Source organism: Balaenoptera musculus, chromosome 20 (assembly GCF_009873245.2).
Source record: "Balaenoptera musculus isolate JJ_BM4_2016_0621 chromosome 20, mBalMus1.pri.v3, whole genome shotgun sequence".
In the NCBI taxonomy this organism is placed as follows: Eukaryota; Metazoa; Chordata; class Mammalia; order Artiodactyla; family Balaenopteridae; genus Balaenoptera; species Balaenoptera musculus.
In genome coordinates, this window is record NC_045804.1 from 24689002 (window position 1) to 24706677 (window position 17676).

The 17676-nt window shown below is 55.6% G+C and overlaps 1 protein-coding gene across 1 annotated transcript; it reads left to right on the forward strand.

The window, feature by feature from the left end:
- The first annotated feature begins 369 nt into the window (after positions 1 to 369).
- DLX3 (distal-less homeobox 3) lies at positions 370 to 5592 on the forward strand. Its single transcript, XM_036838344.1, has 3 exons — positions 370 to 928; positions 1971 to 2161; positions 3754 to 5592. Exons 1-3 carry the CDS (start codon positions 604 to 606, stop codon positions 4099 to 4101), a joined length of 864 nt encoding a protein of 287 aa, XP_036694239.1. The 5' UTR covers positions 370 to 603; the 3' UTR covers positions 4102 to 5592.
- Positions 5593 to 17676: the final 12084 nt, after the last annotated feature.

Consider the following 17676-nt stretch of genomic DNA (forward strand, 5'->3'; position numbering starts at 1 on the left):
CACCTTCCACCCACAGCCAGAGAGACAGACAGACTGAAGGATCCTGGGGACTCTACAGATAGACACCCTCCTCCCACTCTTTCCTTCAGAGACACTGGGGGTTTATCTGGGCTGAGGGAGGGATCCACAGGAGGAGGAACAGAGGGGTCTGTGTGAGTGTGTGTGTGTGTGTATGTGTTGGGTAACAACAAAGAATGAGGGAGAGAGAGAGAGAGAGGGAGAGAGAGAGAGAGGGAGAGAGAGGGAGAGAGAGGAACGAAAGAGCTCAAGAGCATGTTTTGCCTGGAAGGCAAGACTTGCAGCCAATCAGAGCGCTGGGGCCTCCCTCTGCGACTCCACTATTGAGTCTATAACCCGCTGGCCGGGCGGAGCTGGCAGCATTTGACTGTGGCTTGGGACGCGACGAGAAACGCGCCGCGACCGCCGGAAGACCGGCGATGGTCTAAGCGCCCCTCGGCCGACCCTCCCCAGAGACGCTGCCGGGCCCTCCCCTCGCCCTCCGGACACGCACCCCCGCCTCGTCTACTCCGCCTCCCCCGCGCTCCTGCCCGTTCCGGCGCTTCGGCCGAGGCCAGCCCGGGGGGTGGCGCGGCGCCCGCCAGGATGAGTGGCTCCTTCGATCGCAAGCTCAGCAGCATCCTCACCGATATCTCCAGCTCGCTCAGCTGCCATGCGGGTTCCAAGGACTCGCCCACCTTGCCGGAGTCTTCCGTCACTGACCTGGGCTACTACAGCGCTCCCCAGCACGACTACTACTCGGGCCAGCCCTATGGCCAGACCGTGAACCCCTACACCTACCACCACCAGTTCAACCTCAACGGGCTTGCAGGCACGGGCGCGTATTCGCCCAAGTCCGAGTATACCTACGGAACCTCCTACCGGCAATACGGAGCCTACCGGGAACAGCCACTGCCCGCGCAGGACCCAGGTGAGGACCACGGGGTCGCGGGAGAGTGGGGGACACGCGGAGGTTCCCGAGCGAGCGAGAGAAAGGCGAGGAATTGGAGCCGAAATCTAGGGACGCGCCCCGGGTAAGAAATGTACTGTCCGAAGTTAGAGAAGGTGGGCTAGATGACCCCCAGAGGGGACAGACGACCTTCCAGTCCCGAGACTGCGCGCCTTCGGGGCGTGGTGCGTGCGGGGCGCCGTGGTCCTGGGTGAGGATCCGGGTGAGCGAGGCGAGGACGCAGGGGCTGTGGATGTCAGAGAACCTCCTGCTCCAGGTGCTTTCCGGGCACTTCAGCAGGCGGTCCTCCATGGGGCTGTAGAGGGCTGGTGGGTAGGCAGCGGGCGCTGGAAGCTCTGCGACCCCTCTTTGGATCTGGCCTGGGGGGGGGGGAGGGAGAAAGGTGAGGGGGACACGGAGAGAGACCCCTCAGAATTACCGGAACAGGGAAGGAAGCAGCAGCGGAGAGTGGAGAAACTGAAAAAGAGAAAAGTGGAGTCAGCGTAAAAGTGGAGAGACAAAGTGAGAGAAAGGACACAAGAAAGGGACAGAGGAAAGGGTGAAGAAAGGAAGGAAGAAGGGCGTCTGATGTGTCTGCAACTTTTCTGAAAATCTAAAACTATTCTAAAATAAAAAGTTTAAAGAACAATAAAGGAAGGGAGGACAGAAGGGAAAGAGGGAGAGAAGCGACCGACGGCGTGGTGCGGGTGACAGGGCGGCGGGCAGACGGTGGCGGGAGCTGCGGAGAGCGAGGCGGCGGCCGTGCGCGTCCGGTGGTAGCTTGGCGCCGGGACCGCGCTCTGGGGGCGCGGAGCTGGGAGCGGGGGAGCGCCGCGTCGCGGGCGGCCGCCGGCCCGGCGCTGTGGCCGCAGCTCCCAGCCGGGGCGCCGGCGGCGGAGCGAGCAACCGGGAAGTCCCGGGGTGAGTAGGTGGGCCGGAGGGTGGCGTGTCCCGCGGGGCCCATGAGGGCACCGGGGTCGCATGCCGAGGCTGAGCCGCCCACTGCCCCGTGCGTTGCCCGCAGTGTCCGTGAAGGAGGAACCGGAAGCCGAGGTGCGCATGGTGAACGGGAAGCCCAAGAAGGTCCGAAAGCCGCGCACGATCTACTCCAGCTACCAGCTGGCCGCCCTGCAGCGCCGCTTCCAGAAGGCCCAGTACCTGGCGCTGCCCGAGCGCGCCGAGCTGGCCGCGCAGCTGGGCCTCACGCAGACGCAGGTCAGTGGTGGGCGGTCGAGGGCCGCGAGGACTCGGTGGGGCCCCGCGGGACCCCGGGACTCCCCAGGCACTGCTGAGCCTAGATGGCCTCTTAAGTTCCCCGCAGGGCCTTGAAACCCTTGCCTGTGGGTGGAGGGAACCCCAGATCTCAACCTCTGTTGGAAGTTTGTGCATTAGCACGTGTACAGGCATGCATATTTGTGAACCTGTGCGACTGAGTCTCTCACAAGGAGAGGTGTCCTCCCTGTACCCCAGAATCGCCAGCTCCCACAGGCCCCCAACAGTGTGGGTCACTCACAGGGTTGGTCACTGATAGGAGTCTACACCGTGTCTCCCCCCAGGCCAGGCATGTGTGTGTAAGAGGTGTACATATACGTGTATGCATGTATATTTGCACACAGGCTAATGGATCTGTGTACATGTGGGAAAGCACACTTAAGGAGTGAGACCTTTCAAGGGTCACTGTGCTTATAGATGGCAAGGCAGATGTACTTGACTGGGCACAGGGGTGAGTGCATGTATAAAAATGTGTGCTTGTATCAAAAGACTGCATTCCTGCTCAGCACCCAAATGCTCCACCCCTTTGTGTGTGCTGGGAGCCAGGAACAGAGATTCCCCACAAAGGGGGACAGGAACTCAGAGGTGGGACTCCCCCCACCCCCAGCCTGTCCCTAAAGCCCCCAGCAGCCTGTCACTGCTCAGGGGAGGAGTGGCGGACGCCTGGCTCCCTACAGGTGTTGACAGGCGGGCCTGGGTTGCGGCTGCGTGGGGCCTGGTCCGCCGGGAATCTGGGTCACCCGGTGAGGAGCTGATTCATTGTTTGTACCAGTCATGGGGTGGAGAGCAGCAGGGGGAGGGGGAGAAACCCCAAGGGAAATTTGGGGAATCATGGCTCACCTGCTCCTGAGTCCCCAGGTCACCCCCATTAGCCAGCCCTGGAGGGCTCCTGAGTGTGTGAACGTGGGTGCTCATGTTTGCAGGGTGTTTATCTGGCTGTATCTGTGCATGTGTGTATCTTTATAGCCTGGTGTCTCGTGTGTGAAGCTGTGAGTGTGTACATTGCCGCGCATGGAGATGCTTATGTGGGTGTGCATTTGTCTCTGTGTATCTGTGCACCTCTGCTTATGGGTTTCCAATGTGAACAAAATACCACAAGCCGCCCATCTCCCGCCTGGGCTGCCTTTTATTCAGTGCTTACTATGTCAGTAGTATGGCTGGCTGTACTGAGTTCTTTATTTGTCTTAACTTATTTGAGCATCATAATAACCCTATGAGGTAGGTAATAGTGCTGCCATCATCCCCATTTTGTAGATGAGGAAAGCAAGAACCAGAGAGGTTAAGTAACTTGCCCAAGGTCCCACGCTTAGTAAGTGGCAGAGCAAAATTTGGACCTAGGCAGTCAGAAGTTCCTGGCCGAAGTTCCGTCCCCGACAGAATAAAGATGCTGGCCTGGGGGTTCGGGTGCCTGGGTTTTGCCTGGGTCTTGTGTGACGGTGGGTGCTGGCCTTGCCCTCTCTAGGCTGGGTCCCCTGATGGGTTTTCACTCAGCGTTCTGCGAGGCTAACTAGCTCCCCCTTTCTTCTCTGGGGCAGGTGAAAATCTGGTTCCAGAACCGCCGCTCCAAATTCAAGAAGCTGTACAAGAACGGGGAGGCGCCCCTGGAGCACAGCCCCAATAACAGTGATTCCATGGCCTGCAACTCACCACCGTCACCCGCCCTCTGGGACACATCTTCCCACTCTACTCCAGCCCCTGCCCGCAGCCAGCTGCCCCCGCCGCTCCCGTACAGTGCTTCCCCCAGCTACCTGGACGACCCCACCAACTCCTGGTACCATGCACAGAACCTGAGTGGACCCCACTTACAGCAGCAGCCGCCTCAACCAGCCACCCTGCACCATGCCTCCCCCGGGCCCCCGCCCAACCCTGGGGCTGTGTACTGAGCACCCCCCTGGCCTGAACCTCTCACGAAGGAACCCCAGGACCAAGCAGAAGGCGCCTCCGTCCTAGCCGACACTCAGGAATCATCGGGGAGCAGAGGGGAAAGGACACCCCTTTTCCCCCTTCCCTTGCCCCTTCCTCCAGGGACCCAAGAGCTTCCAGATGAAATTTGCATGGGCCAAGGATGCCCCCTGAATTTCCCTTCCCCTGCCTAGACACTGGGGTGCCCCTCCAGATGTTTGGGAACTTCGCTCCGGCTGGGACAGCTGTTTCCCTTCTGCTCCAAGAGCCTGGATTGGCTTTAAATGGCTCATCACCTTCCAGATTCTAAAACTTAGTACCGAGTCCCTAGACTGGATTCCTTGGGCACCGGGGACACCGTGGAGCGTCTTCAGGTCAGGCCTGGGCTGGGGCACCAGGCACTGTGGATTCTGGGACCTGCCAGGCCTAAGCTCCTGCCACGGGGACCTGGGCTGCCCCTTAACTGAGCATTCCCTCTGCCAAAAAGACATTGAACCTTGAGACTGGGACTCAGGGTGGGGACCTCAACGAGCCCTGCCCTGAACTTTTAGCCCTCATTTAGGGTTTGAGGGTTCAACCAAAGAAAAGCCCCCAAGTAAGGGAAGCTTTTAATATTTGTGGCTTTAGAGAGAACTCAAGGAGCACCTCCCCTCCCCCGCTTTGGTCGGAGAGGAGGGGTGGATCCCAGGCATCCTTCCCGAGGACCCATTTCTTCTTCCATGTACAGGACTTTGCACAACTTTGGTTTCAAAAGCTGTTGAAAAATAGGAAGACAAAGGGCATTGTTAACAGATAGGACCAATCTCCCCTGCGTGGGTGCCTCTGCTCGCCCGCACCCCACCTATTCCTCTCCTCCAGTGAGTTGGCAGTTTTGGCGCCAAACCCCAAATCTCCAAGGCAAGACAAACCCCAAAACACCCCCTTTCCGGTGGCCTTGGAAACAGATAATTCCCGCCAAGACGGCGGAGAATGTCGGGTGACGTGCATGGGGCACAAGGGAAGGGTTATAACTCGGTGCCTTTAGGGGTGAGGGGGTGGCTGTCTGAAGGGTCAGTGGCACTGCCCCTTCCTGGCCCGGACGCCCCCCAGAGCTAACCGTCCTCCACCCCTGATGTGGTCGAACATGGAAGAAAAGGAGAGGTAGAAGACTGTAGCTATATATATAGTATGTATTTTTTTTAAAGCAACAGAGAGAAGCAGCCTCCTCCCTACTGTGGTTTCCTATTTATGTGGCCCTTTCCTCCTGGATGTACCTGCCTGTGCGTCGTGAGCTGAGAGAAACAGATGTGGGCTCTGGCTGGATTTGGGTTTGTGGGAGGCACAGGCGAGAGGAGAGACGTGGTGGATCTCGAAGAGTCCCACCCCAGGGGTAGAGGAATGAAGCCAAGTCCCACCCCCCCCCCGCCTTCTCATTTCTGCTTTCTTATTGGACCCATCTTTATATATAACATTAATAAAAAAGAAGAAAATAACCACTGAGCTCTTTGAACTGGAGGCTAGAGGCAGGAAGCTCTCGGCGGAGGGCCGGGAGTTGGGGAAGGTGTTTGGTGGGGAAGGCCCTCTGAGCCTCCAGGGTCTCCTGGGGGAGTCAGAGCCCTGGGGACCTACTGCTGGCGCTCTGGGCTCAAGGACTGGGCTGAGCCTGGCCCTGGGTAGTAAGTGCTCCTGACCCCATGGCTGCCCCCACGGTCTGGGGAGTGGAGGCTCCCAGCCCTTGGCCCCCCTGACTCCACTCTGCTTGGTGGCTTGGCATCCCCTGCGAGCCAGCAGCCATCCGCCACTGCCGCCGGGTCACCTCAGGGCTGCTCTTTGATCTTGGGCTCACATGCAGACACGCTTGCACGCGCGTGTAAACCCCCTGCCTCCACGCCCTGGCCCCTCACCCTCCTGTCTATCCCTTCCAGCTGGGGGTGAGGGTGAGGCCTCAGGCAGGGGGAACACCACTGCTCTCACAGCTGGCAGGGACCCCAGGCCACTGGGATCCAGGCTGGACCATGGAAACAGACAAGGGGTTTCCATGTTGACCTTCCCTGGGAGTGCTCGGGCCCTGACTCAGAGCCCTTTTGCTGCCGCGGCTGCCGGCCTGGGCCAGCAGTGCCGCCACCCTCCTCTTCCAACTGCCAGACTCAGAGCCTCTGGGGACAGAGAGCTGGAGGTGGCAGTAGGAACGGAGTGGGGTGTGTGTGAACAAACGTCTTGGCACAGATGGGAGACAGCGTGAATGCACGCACACGCTTGTGAAGCCACCTCTCTCGCTTATACACACACACGTACCAAGAAACGCATCTCTCTACCATCACACATACACGGACTCCCACCTCAGGCAAACGTGTTGCCCTCTGAGGCCAGTACACAGATCCAAACGCACACCTGAGACAAGGTAGCGTCACACAAATATACAAATCGTACATTCCAAGGGATACACAGGTGCACACACGCATCGCTCAAGTCACCCGAGCATCACACACACACACACACACACAGGCATAGGCAGCTCCCTGTACTGGAAAAAGTCTAGGATGGAGAGTCAGCAACACCACCCAGCAGCCAAGGTGACCCAGCTTAGCCTGGAACCTCTCTGTCAGAATCTCAGTTTCCTCATCTGTCAAATGGGAACAACAATCCCCACCCTTTTGGCCTCTGTGGCTACGGTGAGGCACAAAGCAGAATAAGGATGAGAAGGCAGAAGACAGAAGGGCCTTGTGGAACAGCAGGGCTCCAGAACATGGGGGCCCTCCAACCCTCACCTCACCCTTCTGCCTCTCAGAAAATAGGCCTCCCCTCCCACCACGCCCGAGGGTGGGGGAAGGGAGGAGGGCCTCCAGCCCACGGACGCCAGCCAGGCTGGCAAGGGTTAAGTGGCAGCTGCCAGGCGGGGCTGAGCTGAGCAGTTTGGGTTGAGGGCTGCGTGCAGGCAGGAGCAGTGAGGCGGCAGCCGGGCAGACTTGCTGGAGACACTGCATTTTATTAGGACTGGGCTGCCAGCAAAGGGAGGGAGAGGGAAAAAAAGGGCAGAAAGAGAGAGGAAGGAAGGAGGGAGGCTGGGCGGGCAGGCTGGCGGGCGGGCTGCTGCGGGATGAAAGGATGTTGTAAGCTCCCTAATTCCTCCCTGCTCATCCCTGCTCTGTCAGGCTGGATTAACTGCCCGGGTGACCTCCCTCAGGGTCAGCCCCGCCCCTCACCTCCCCTTCCTCCTCTCCTCACCTCCAGGCCAGGCAGGTGGCCCTCTTCACCAGCCCTGGTGGGTAGGAGAGCCACAAGGACAGGGACTTGGGTGGGGGACATGGCAGAGTGCCTAGGTGGGGCAGCTGAGCCCATCTTCTGCCAGGTGCTTCTTGACTACACTCGTTGCCTCGTGACAACCTTCAGGGAAGAAGAGGGGGGCGAGGGAACCCCAGTCTGCCCTGAGGATCACTGTTCTCCAAACCTTAATAAGGGCTGGATTTGCTAAACTCCTACCCTGTGCCAGGCACTTTGCATGTTATCCTCACAACAGCCAGCGAGGGGGGTGGTATAGTACTCAATGTTCAGATGGGGAAGCTGAGGCTCAGAGAGGTCCAATCTCTGTCAAGTTCACATAACTAATACATGGCAATGCTGGGATTTGAACCCTGGTCTGTCTGGAGAATGGGTGCTCTTCATGGGCTTTTCTGCAGCTCAGGTTACTAAGACGCCAGGGCAGAGTGTCAGAGAGCTGGGCAGCTGTGCCCACCCCAACCCTCCAGCCCTCCTCCCTGAGTCCTTCCCTGGGAGAAGTGGAGGCGGGCGGGGCTGGGCTTCTTCCCCAGGGCTGATCCTTGGAAAGGCTTAATGCTGTAGTCAGGAATGTGCACGCTGGAGTAAGCTGACCTGGAGTGAATCCTGCCTCCACTACTTTACTGACTGTGTGATCTTGGGCAAGTCACTTAACCTTTCTAAGCCTCAGTTTTCTCATCTGTAACATAGGAATAATGCTACCTGCCTGGCAGGTAGTTGTTGCAAGGACTAAATGGATAATATGTGTAAAACGCTTCACAAGGCATCCAGCACATGGTGCGTACTGCTCGGTGTATCAAAGTTGCTGTTGACGATGGTGACAGGGGAGATGGGGCTCACTGCCCACCTAGCCTCCTGCCCCATCCCACCCTCAATGTGCCTCATTCAGACCCAGGCCCCTGGCTGCACTTACCACATTGGTCGATCCACCGATCTCTAGGTGCACTCCAAAAAGGATTCAACCAATATTTACTGAGCACCTGCTCTATTCCACGCACTGTTCTAGGAGCTGGTACCACAGATGACTGAAGCCTGGGGAAGGGAGGCACAGACCTGGGCTACGAGCTCCATGGCCAGAAGCAGGGCCCACCCCGGACAGGCCCCCAGCTGGACAAACCTGACGCAGTCAGAGAGACTGGATGGGTTGTCAGAGGAAAGGGCAGGGCCAGTTGGTGGTGGGTGGGAAGGACACGTAGAAAGGCTTCATGGGGGAGGTGGGATTTGAATTATGCCTTGAAAGAAGGATGGCAGCATGACAGGCAGAGATGGGGGTCTGGGAACATACTCCCTGGAGACCCCACCTGCAGAATAACTCCTCTCCTAGGACTCATGGGGTGCAGAGGAAGGAGGCTTGTGGGGGAGCCTGAGAGCAGGAGCCTCGAGGGCCCTCGCGGGTTGGCTAGAGCTGATGCTGAAGGGAGGGGAGGCACGGACCCAGTGGGTCCTTAAAACCTTCCCCGGATGCAAGGCTCAGGGTCTGGCACTTCCCAGCCCCTCAGATGTGCTGGGAGCCACCCTGACTCTGAGAGCCTGGAGAAAGGAAACTCCTGCCCCTCGACTGGAAGGAGACGGCCCCTGCCCTTCTCACTTGCGGAAGTGGATGAGAAGGATGGTCTCTACCCCTGTCCTTGAGGCCCCTCCCTTTAAGGGGTCCCAGGCACTAGTGGATCTTAGAGACCTCACCCCAAATCAGCCTCTGCACACCACCCGCCTCAGCAGCACACCATCACTACCACTTACTCCCCAGGCCAGCAGGGCCCCCAACCTCCGCAGGGAAGGGATTCTGGGCAGCTGAGACCAACTGGACACTCGGTGTGCAGCCTCCCAGCCTAAGGGAGGGCTCTGGTTCGCCAAGTCAGGCTGAGTTGCGTCAACCAAGCCCGGAGGGGATGGAAGAGGAGGGCAGGGGGAGAACAGAGAGGGGGAGGAGAAGGGAGAGCCTTCAGCCAGCACCCTGGCCTCGGTTTTTCCAGCTTTAATTGCAGTGTTAATCACCTTAACAAGCTGTTTACCAGCCACCCAGCAGCCTGAGGCTGGGAGGCTCAGAAGCCAAAAAGTGCTTGGAGATGAGTTTCCTTGGCCCCAGGGAAGGGGGGGCGGGAGGACAGTGTTTATGGGGGCCCTGGTGGGGCCTGGGCCAGAGGGAGCAGGTTGGGGGGATGGCAGAGAAGGCTGGAGCCAGGGAGTCAGGAAGGCCAGCCTCCAGCTCTTTTCAGGGGCCCAGTCCCCCTCCCCCAGAAGTCAGTTCCTCAGGGTAACCTTCTTGGACCTCCAGCCCCTGTCTTTCTCCTTTGTCACTCAGCCATTCTGGTCACTGCTAGCTGAGTGATTCTTTCCAGGCCCCCAGTCCTAGCTCTGTGGAGGCAGAGCCTGTGCCTCACCTTTACTGTCTCGCCTCCCGCTTATAGCACTGGGCATGGACCACGTGGAGTATTTTTGTTCACCCTGGGGAGGGTTGCTGGGCTGCAAAGCAAGGGGCCTGGGGAAATCTTTTATACCAAGGTCCCGGGGGAGCAGAGCTGGGCAGGGTTTGAACTGGGACATCAAGCATGAGGGCGGGGGCTTTGGTGTGTCCACCCCATGTGTGTAGCGCTGACTGGAGGGCAGGATGCTCAGTGGACATCAACTGCCCAGATGAGTCAGTGAAAAGAGCTCTTGGGACCCCTCACACAATCCCTCCCACTCCCATCAGATGAGGGAGTGTGGGGCTGAGGGGGGAGTGATAACTGCCCCCCTCTCTCGGCTGTTGGGGGTTAACCAAGACAATGCGAGGAGCACCCAGCACCCAATCACCAATCGCTGCTTCTGAGCAACTGCAGGAACTAACAGTGACTGCACCCTCACTAGGCATCATCTCTTCGGGAAGTGGCCCCAGAGTGACTGTGTTACTTGCCCAAGGTCACACAGCAAAGGAGGGGCAGTGAATTTAGGAGACCTCCTGGCAGAGGAGAGAGTGTGGAATTGGCCTGTTGAGCCCCGAGGTGGGCTGTCTGAGAGAATGAGTGACTTAGGGACCCAGGGCAGCTGGGATAGACACCCTGGTAGGAGACAAAGCTGGGGAGGGGACTGAGAGGGGGCGGGGCCTCAAGGCCCAAATTCCTGGGTTGTCTCCTGGCGCAAATGGGAGCAGGACTGGCAATGTCTGCTGAGTAGGCAGGGACCAGAGACTCCACACCTTGGAGGATTAGGTGGGGCGGGGGAGGGGGTATCCCCCGACTCTGGGCCGTTCATCTCGCACCTGGCAATTGGCAGTGGCAGAAGCAGCAGCAGCAGCGTGCCCTTCCCTGCGCACTGAGGGCGTCTGGCCACATCACGCAACGCGTGTGACATTGTCCCATGCCCACCCCTGGGGCCAGTCAGGCCTGCCCTGAGCTCAGGAATCACCAGTGGGGGAGGGGGGGTGACATGCCCTCAGCTAAGGGAGGGTAAGGGGGAAAGCTGAGGAAAGCAGGAGGCCAGAGGAAGCACGAGGCTGGCTGGTAAGGAAGGGAAGTCTCCCAAGTGCAGACTCAGATCCTCCCAAGATCTGAGCAGTGAAGATGCTAATGGAGCACCTACTGTGCACCAAGCCCTGTGCCAGGTGCTTTCACAGGCACCGTCTCAACTGCCTGGCAAGGGCAGTGCCATTATTATCCCACTTCCCAGGTGAGATAACTGCGGTTCAAGAGGTTAATAGTTTCCCCTAAAGTCCTCCAGTCTAGCCTTCTGAATCCCTGGCCTGTGGGCCTCTCACCACCCCATGGCCTCTAAGACTGAAATGGAGAGAAAGCAGAGAGGGGGCCAGGCTCAGCTTTCCCTCCTGTTCCCAGATCTGCCCTGTGCCCTTAGAGACACCAGGGTGTCATAAAGTAGGACACACATGTGCAAACACCCAGGCACACGTATGGATACTTCTGAGCTCTAACCCTGACTTTGACGCTTATTCACTGTGTATCCTCAGGTAAGTCATTTGCCCTCTCTGAGGCTCACTTTCCTCATCTATAAAATGGAGCTAATCATATGTATCTTTCAGGATTTCTGAGGAAATTAAATAACACATTTAAAGGGCTTAACACAAAGCTTGGCCCAGTGATGGAGCTCAATAAACTATACTGTCAGTTCTAGATGAAACCAGCTTGTATGCAGTTAAGAGTCTCCTCAGTTGACCTTGGGAGTTCTAGGTGCCCTAAATGGGCCCAAAGTTGACCCTTCCTCCTAATGAGGGGAAGTCTCATATAGAATTCCTCCCTCTACTGGGAAAGTCCTTTCTTGATTCCAACCTAAGTCTGCCACATGCTTCAGATGTAATGGAAGGACAGCCACCCAGGACAGACCCATGTGCTGGGCCTTAGCACCAGCAGAAGGGAAGAGGGCAGGGTTTAATACAGGCACACCTTGTTTTGTTGTGCTTCGTTTTATTGCACTTCACAGTTATTGCAATTTTTTTTTTTAACAAATTGAAGTTTGTGGCAACCCTGAGTTGAGCAAGTTTATCAGCACCATTTTTCCAAAAGCATTATTTTTAAATTACGGTACATTTTTTTTTTAGACATAATGCTATTGCACACTTAATAGACTACAGTATAGTGTGAGCAACTATAGTGCAGTGTAAACCTAACTTTTCTATGCACAGGGAAACCAAAAAATTTGTGGGACTCGCTTTATTGCAATATTCATTTTTATTGTGGCGGACTAGAGCTGAACCCACAATATCTCCGAGGTACGCCTGTATCTCTCAGTTACTAATCAGCTAAAGAGCTGCTTCTCCACATCTATATACTTGCAGTGGTTCGTTCATTGGTGTTTCCATTGTAACAGGAATATTTTCCCTCATTTATCGTAAGACTAGTGAACAGCGTCCTATATCTATCTTGTATCCAGCCACTGTACCAAAATTTTCTTACTTCTGGAAGATTTTTCCCCCCTAAGATGTCTTGAGTTTTCTAGGTATACAATCAAATATCAGTAAAAAGAAATCCTTTGTTTTTTCTCTGATTTTTTTTTTTGTCTAGCAGGAGGGATTCTGGGGTTATAGTAGAGGTAATCTTTCATGAATGAAGAAGTCAGGAACTTCATTTGCCTCTGCATTAACTCTGATCCAGGCAGGGAAGGGATGATCTCACCTCTTCAGGCACCTTCTCACCTGGGCTGCTCAGAGGGCTGTCCTGGAAGCACAGTCAGAAGTCCTCACCCTTTAGCCAGTGCCCTGCACAACTTCCTCCCCTCTTCACAAAGCAGCTTCTGTCCAGCCCACCCCTCTCGCTGTGGGGTGTTTGGGGAAGACCGTCAGACTAGGGTTCTGCTCACAGGTGGAGACCAACAGAGGAACAGGGAAATCTGGACAAGACATCTCAGGGACAGAGAAGGTTTTTCTTGCTTGGCAGTCAGAGATAATACTAACAACTAATCCTTGCTGAATCCTGACTGTGTTATGGTGCCTTTTGTTGTTTTAACTCATTTAGTTCTCACCACCCTAAGAAGCACATGCTATTAATTATTATCTTCATTTCCCACATGAGGAAGGTGAGGTACAGAGAGGTTAGGAAGCGTCCCCAACTTATATAATGTTATAAACCAATGTTACCTCAATTAAAACAAAGAAAAAGGGGGGGAAAAGGAACTTGCCCATGGTCATAGAGTTGGACTTGAACTAAGGCCTCTGGCTTTCATTTTTTTCTTGTGTGCGTGTTCCTGGGGATGACTATACTCTTCACCCTTATGTGGTAAGTTGGTGGGACAGAGGAGGATTTAGGCGGTTGGGGGAACTGGGGCAAAGGAATAGGTCACCATATCCCCTGGCATACCTGGTGTATCCCCTGGCATAACTGGTGAATCCCCTGGCATACCTGGTGTATTTCACAATGCACCAAGAATGCACTCTCCCTGTCTCCATGACCTTCTTCCTTTTTTTTTTTAATTTAATAAATTTATTTATTTTTGTCTGTGTTGGGTCTTCGTCGCTGCACGCGGGCTTTCGCTAGTTGCCGTAAGCGGGGGCTATCTTCATTGCAGTGTGCGGGCTTCTCATTGCGGTGTCTTGTCTGTGTTGCGGAGCACGGGCTCTAGGCGCGTGGGCTTCAGTAGTAGTGGCGCACGGGCTTAGTTGCTCTGCGGCATGTGGGATCTTCCCGGACCAGGGCTCGAACCTGTGTCCCTTGCATTGGCAGGCAGATTCTTAACCACTGTGCCACCAGGGAAGCCCCTCCATGACCTTCTGAGATATCATTCTGATCATTATCCCCACTGCACAGTGAGGAAATAAAGATCCGGAAAGGTAAAGTGACTTGCCAAAGGCCTCTCAGCTGTGTGTCTGCATTCCAGAGACTCCATGAAGTTTCTCTGGATGAGGAGACACATTTTACTTTCCAAGGGGCTGGGGGAATAATTCTTATTGTTTGGATGGGGCTGCCAAGGGGCTGGGAGTGGGAGGGAGTTGAAGCCAGGGATGGTCCCAGGGCAGATTCAGGCTTTGGAGAAGGAGGTAGGAGGACCTGAGGACGTCACCAGGGGTGGAAGAAGCCTGCATTGGTGGATCCAGCTGATCCCCCTGGGCTTGGGGAATGTGACAGGAGCCCAGCAGAGGCATGTCAGCAGCCTCCCACAGTCTGGCTTCCCCCAGGATCTGTTGGAGCAAAGAATTCCCGGTAGCTCCAGGGCTGGGAGGAGGAGTTTGCAGCAGGCCCCAGCTTGCAGGGGCAGAAAAAGCAGCTCCTGGGGCCAGCCTGAGAGGAGTGGTCTGGTGGTTCTGTGGCAGGCATGGTGGGAAGTGGGAGGGGTGGGACCTGGGCAAGGATCCCATGTCCCCATTCACACTTATTCCTCTGCCCAGCCCCACGCACTGAGGCCCTCCACCCCAAAGAGAGTGGGAGCACCAGGCTTGGGGAAGGGGTGGTCAGGCAGAGAAAGGAACCACTGAGGGGAGAGCCCCCCAGTCGGAGAGGGGAGGCCAATGCCCTGCTCTCTGGCAACCTCCAGTCTGAGGAAGAAGCACAAGTCCTGATGGGTCAGGCAAAACAGGACAGAAAAGATGATCGCGGGGATAGGCTTCTGGGCCAAGGGGATTCCTGAGCAGAGAGGGGAAGGAATGATGCCCTCCAGGGAGCCTCATGACTGGAGTGGGATAATCTAGATGCCATGCTCCTGGACTCATGATTTGGCCTGTATGTTATTCATCAGCTTGAAGTGGGGAGGGGGAGAGAATGGGGGCTACAAGCCAGAGTGGAAGTCCGCAGGCTGGCCAAAGGATCTGACCCAAAATTCAACTGAACTCTGAAAGGGCATGGTTCAGATGAAGCTCAGAGGAATATATTCCACATATATTCCACAGACAGTAGAACCCTCCCCTGCAAATGAAGTAATCTCTCCATTTTGGGGCCAGAGAGACTGAAGGCCTGGCACTGCGCAGAGTTGAATCAGAAACCTTGGTGTTTGGAGGAAGCTTGAAGCCAACTCCTTTCCCTTCCTGGGCTGGCAGACACGTCCCCCAGGATGCCACTGGGGCTGAGTACCTTAGAGACATCAAACTATGGGGACTGAAAAGAGCTGCAGAAGGCATCCCTTCTGGGGGGAGAAGCAAAGCCCTGTACCCCGGGAGCCTCCAGTCTGAGGGAGAGACAGGCTGTGCTTTACAATGCCCCAGACTGGAGTGGAAAGTGGTGGTGGATACACATCAACCCCTTATACACACACACACACACACACACACACACACAGGATTTAGGAAGAGAAATTATCTAAGCTTCAGAGGGGGTGTGTAACTTGCCCAAGGTTACACAGTAAGTAGTAACCAAAGCAGTGCTTCCCTCACCACCCTGTGACCCCTGAGATCCCTCCTCCTTGAGTTGCTGTCAGGGCAGGGGCGCAGAGGGTTCAGTGGAGCCCTCCGAGAGGACAGCCTTTGGGTTTCTGTGCCAGGGCTGGAATCTATGGCTACACCTGGGAGCCACAGGATGTGCCAGGAAGGGCTGGGACGGGAGCTCTTGCTGGAGCTCAGGAAAGGAAGCAGGCAAGGCTTCAGGGAACAAAGAAAATAAAGTTATAATCGAATTATCAGGTTCTTGGCCATTCAGTCTCTCTCCCCAACTGCTTACCAGGGAAATATTCTCAGAAAATGGGAGATGGACAGCCAGGAAAAGGGGGTGGGAATGAGAAGGGAGCGGGAGAAGCTCACACGTAGGGAAGCTAGTCTGTGCATTTCTGGGGATGTTTCAGTCGATTTTCGCATGTGTTTAAGTCCCTGGGCATTTCCTTCTTGGTTCATCCCTCTGTGTTGTGCTTCACTCTGTGAATACATAACCTGGGAGTGTACTTCTCTGTATATGTCCATGTACAACCATGGAAGGCTTCCTGTACACATGCTCACGTGTGTCTCGCACGCAGCTCTGCCCACTCCATGTATGCTGTTGTGTGTGTGCATGCACTTCGTTCTGTGGCAACGTGTGTGCCCTTATGATGTCGCTGTGCCTGGGTCCTTGAATCTGCCTGTCTCTGTGCATTTGTCTGGGGCCTTTGTACTTTGAGGTTTGGGGTAGAAGAAACTTTAATTCCCCCCTTTTAACCAATCTGGGCTGGCCAGGAAAGGGGGAAGGGGAGGCATGAGGAGGCAGCCACTTTTCTCTCTAACTTTTTTCATCTTGGAAGGGGAGAGACAGTAGTCGCCCAGGGACTCGCTGATAGGATTTCTCCCTGGCTGTCCCAGGTCCAACAGCAATGCTACTCAGAGAAGGGGTGGGAGAAAGGGCTGGAGAGGGGAGACTAGAGCTGAAGGGCCCCTCCTCTTCACTCCTCCTTGGCATGGGAGAAGCCAGGAGACAGATGGGAGAAGCCAGGAGACAGATAGGAGAGAAGGGAAGATATGAAAGGGAAATACTTTAGGGTCAGTGAATTTTTCTTTTCCACCCTTATTGTTAAAACATTACTCATCTCTTGGAACAGGGGCTCCCAGGTGAAGGGGGACACTCGACCCTTAAAAACCAGGTACTTTGGGAACAGGGTTCAGAGGAGTTTTTGCAGAGGCCTGAAGCCCATCCCCACACACTGGTCCCAGCCTCCTACCTTCCACCCCAGTCCCCTCTAGGCACCACACCCACCTCCACCTCCTCCCAGGCCAAATGAGCCCTGGCAAGGAAAGAGTTATCCCAGGTGAATTAGGGGTGGGAAACACCTGCAAGATGCTTCTCTGAAGGAAGAGGTTTCAGTGGTCCCAAGGACAGAAAGCTGGGAGGAGATTTGCCACCACTACAATGCAAGAGATGAGGTTAGATGCCAGGCAGAACTAGAAAGCTGATTATCAGATCAGGGGAGGAGAGAGAGTGGGTGTATCATCACCTCCTTGGAAGCAAGAAGTCAGTGTATGTCTTCTCTGGCCTTTCCCTGCTCTGCCCACATCCTTTATAAGTTCTGGGGAAGTCCTTGATCTCTAAGGCCTCATCTACACTGGCCTCAGCTACCCGGATAACATTCCATTGACTCTGGATACAGTCCCAGAGGCAAGTTCAGGCATCCAAACTCAAGTGAGGTTTGGAGCTGAGTAATCAGCTGCTAGGGCTATGCAGACATTTTGTCGGGGGAACAGCCAGCTCCGCACCCCACCTTGCAGGGCAGATGTGGGGTGGGGGAGGGGCGGTCTGTCACTCGGTCTTCCCAGCCCCCTCCCACCACCGCAAGCTCCCTCTTCCCACCTGCAAGTAATTTGGCCAATGGGAGGGCAGTTCAGATGGCAGTGTGGAATCCCTCTAGATCTGTGTGTGCTTGGTGGGGAGGGGGCTAACTCCTTCCCCCCAGACCCAGTGTGCCCTTTTCCTCTTCGCAGCGGCAAATTACTTGTAATTATCTCGCATTGAAAGCCTTCAGGAGCTGCTCCCAAAATTGCTTTAATTGAATTAATTGAATCTCATTTTGTTGGGGGAGAGATGGGGGACATGTCTTAAAATAGCACGTGGGGAGAGGGAAGGACAGCTCCAAGTCAGCTTTCCTGTGGCTAAGACCCGTGCAGGTGAGAGAGTGGGCTCCAGGCTCAGCTGCTTCTAGATCCCGGCGCTTTTGCATTTAGGACCTTGCCTGTGTCCTTCTCTCAAAGGTGATGACCCAGGATGTGTGGAGTTCTCTAGTCTCCAGCCCCTTTTCTCCTCCTTGCCCTGAGGAGGCAGGTGGGCTGGAGGCAGGAGGTGAATGGATGGCCATGGCGGTAAGAATTCAGCATCGCTGTGACCTCTCCTCTTCGATAATCATACAGCAGCTATAAACGCCATTTATTACGTGCTTACTATGTTCCAGGTACCATGTCAAGCATGTTACAAGCACCATCTCATTTCATCATCACA

Coding starts and splice junctions, on each gene's coding strand:
- DLX3 (XM_036838344.1), top strand. CDS start 604: ATGAGTGGCTCCTTCGATCGCAAGCTCAGCAGCATCCTCACCGATATC. Junction 929..1,970: donor ACTGCCCGCGCAGGACCCAG/GTGAGGACCACG, acceptor CGTTGCCCGCAG/TGTCCGTGAAGGAGGAACCG. Junction 2,162..3,753: donor TGGGCCTCACGCAGACGCAG/GTCAGTGGTGGG, acceptor TCTCTGGGGCAG/GTGAAAATCTGGTTCCAGAA.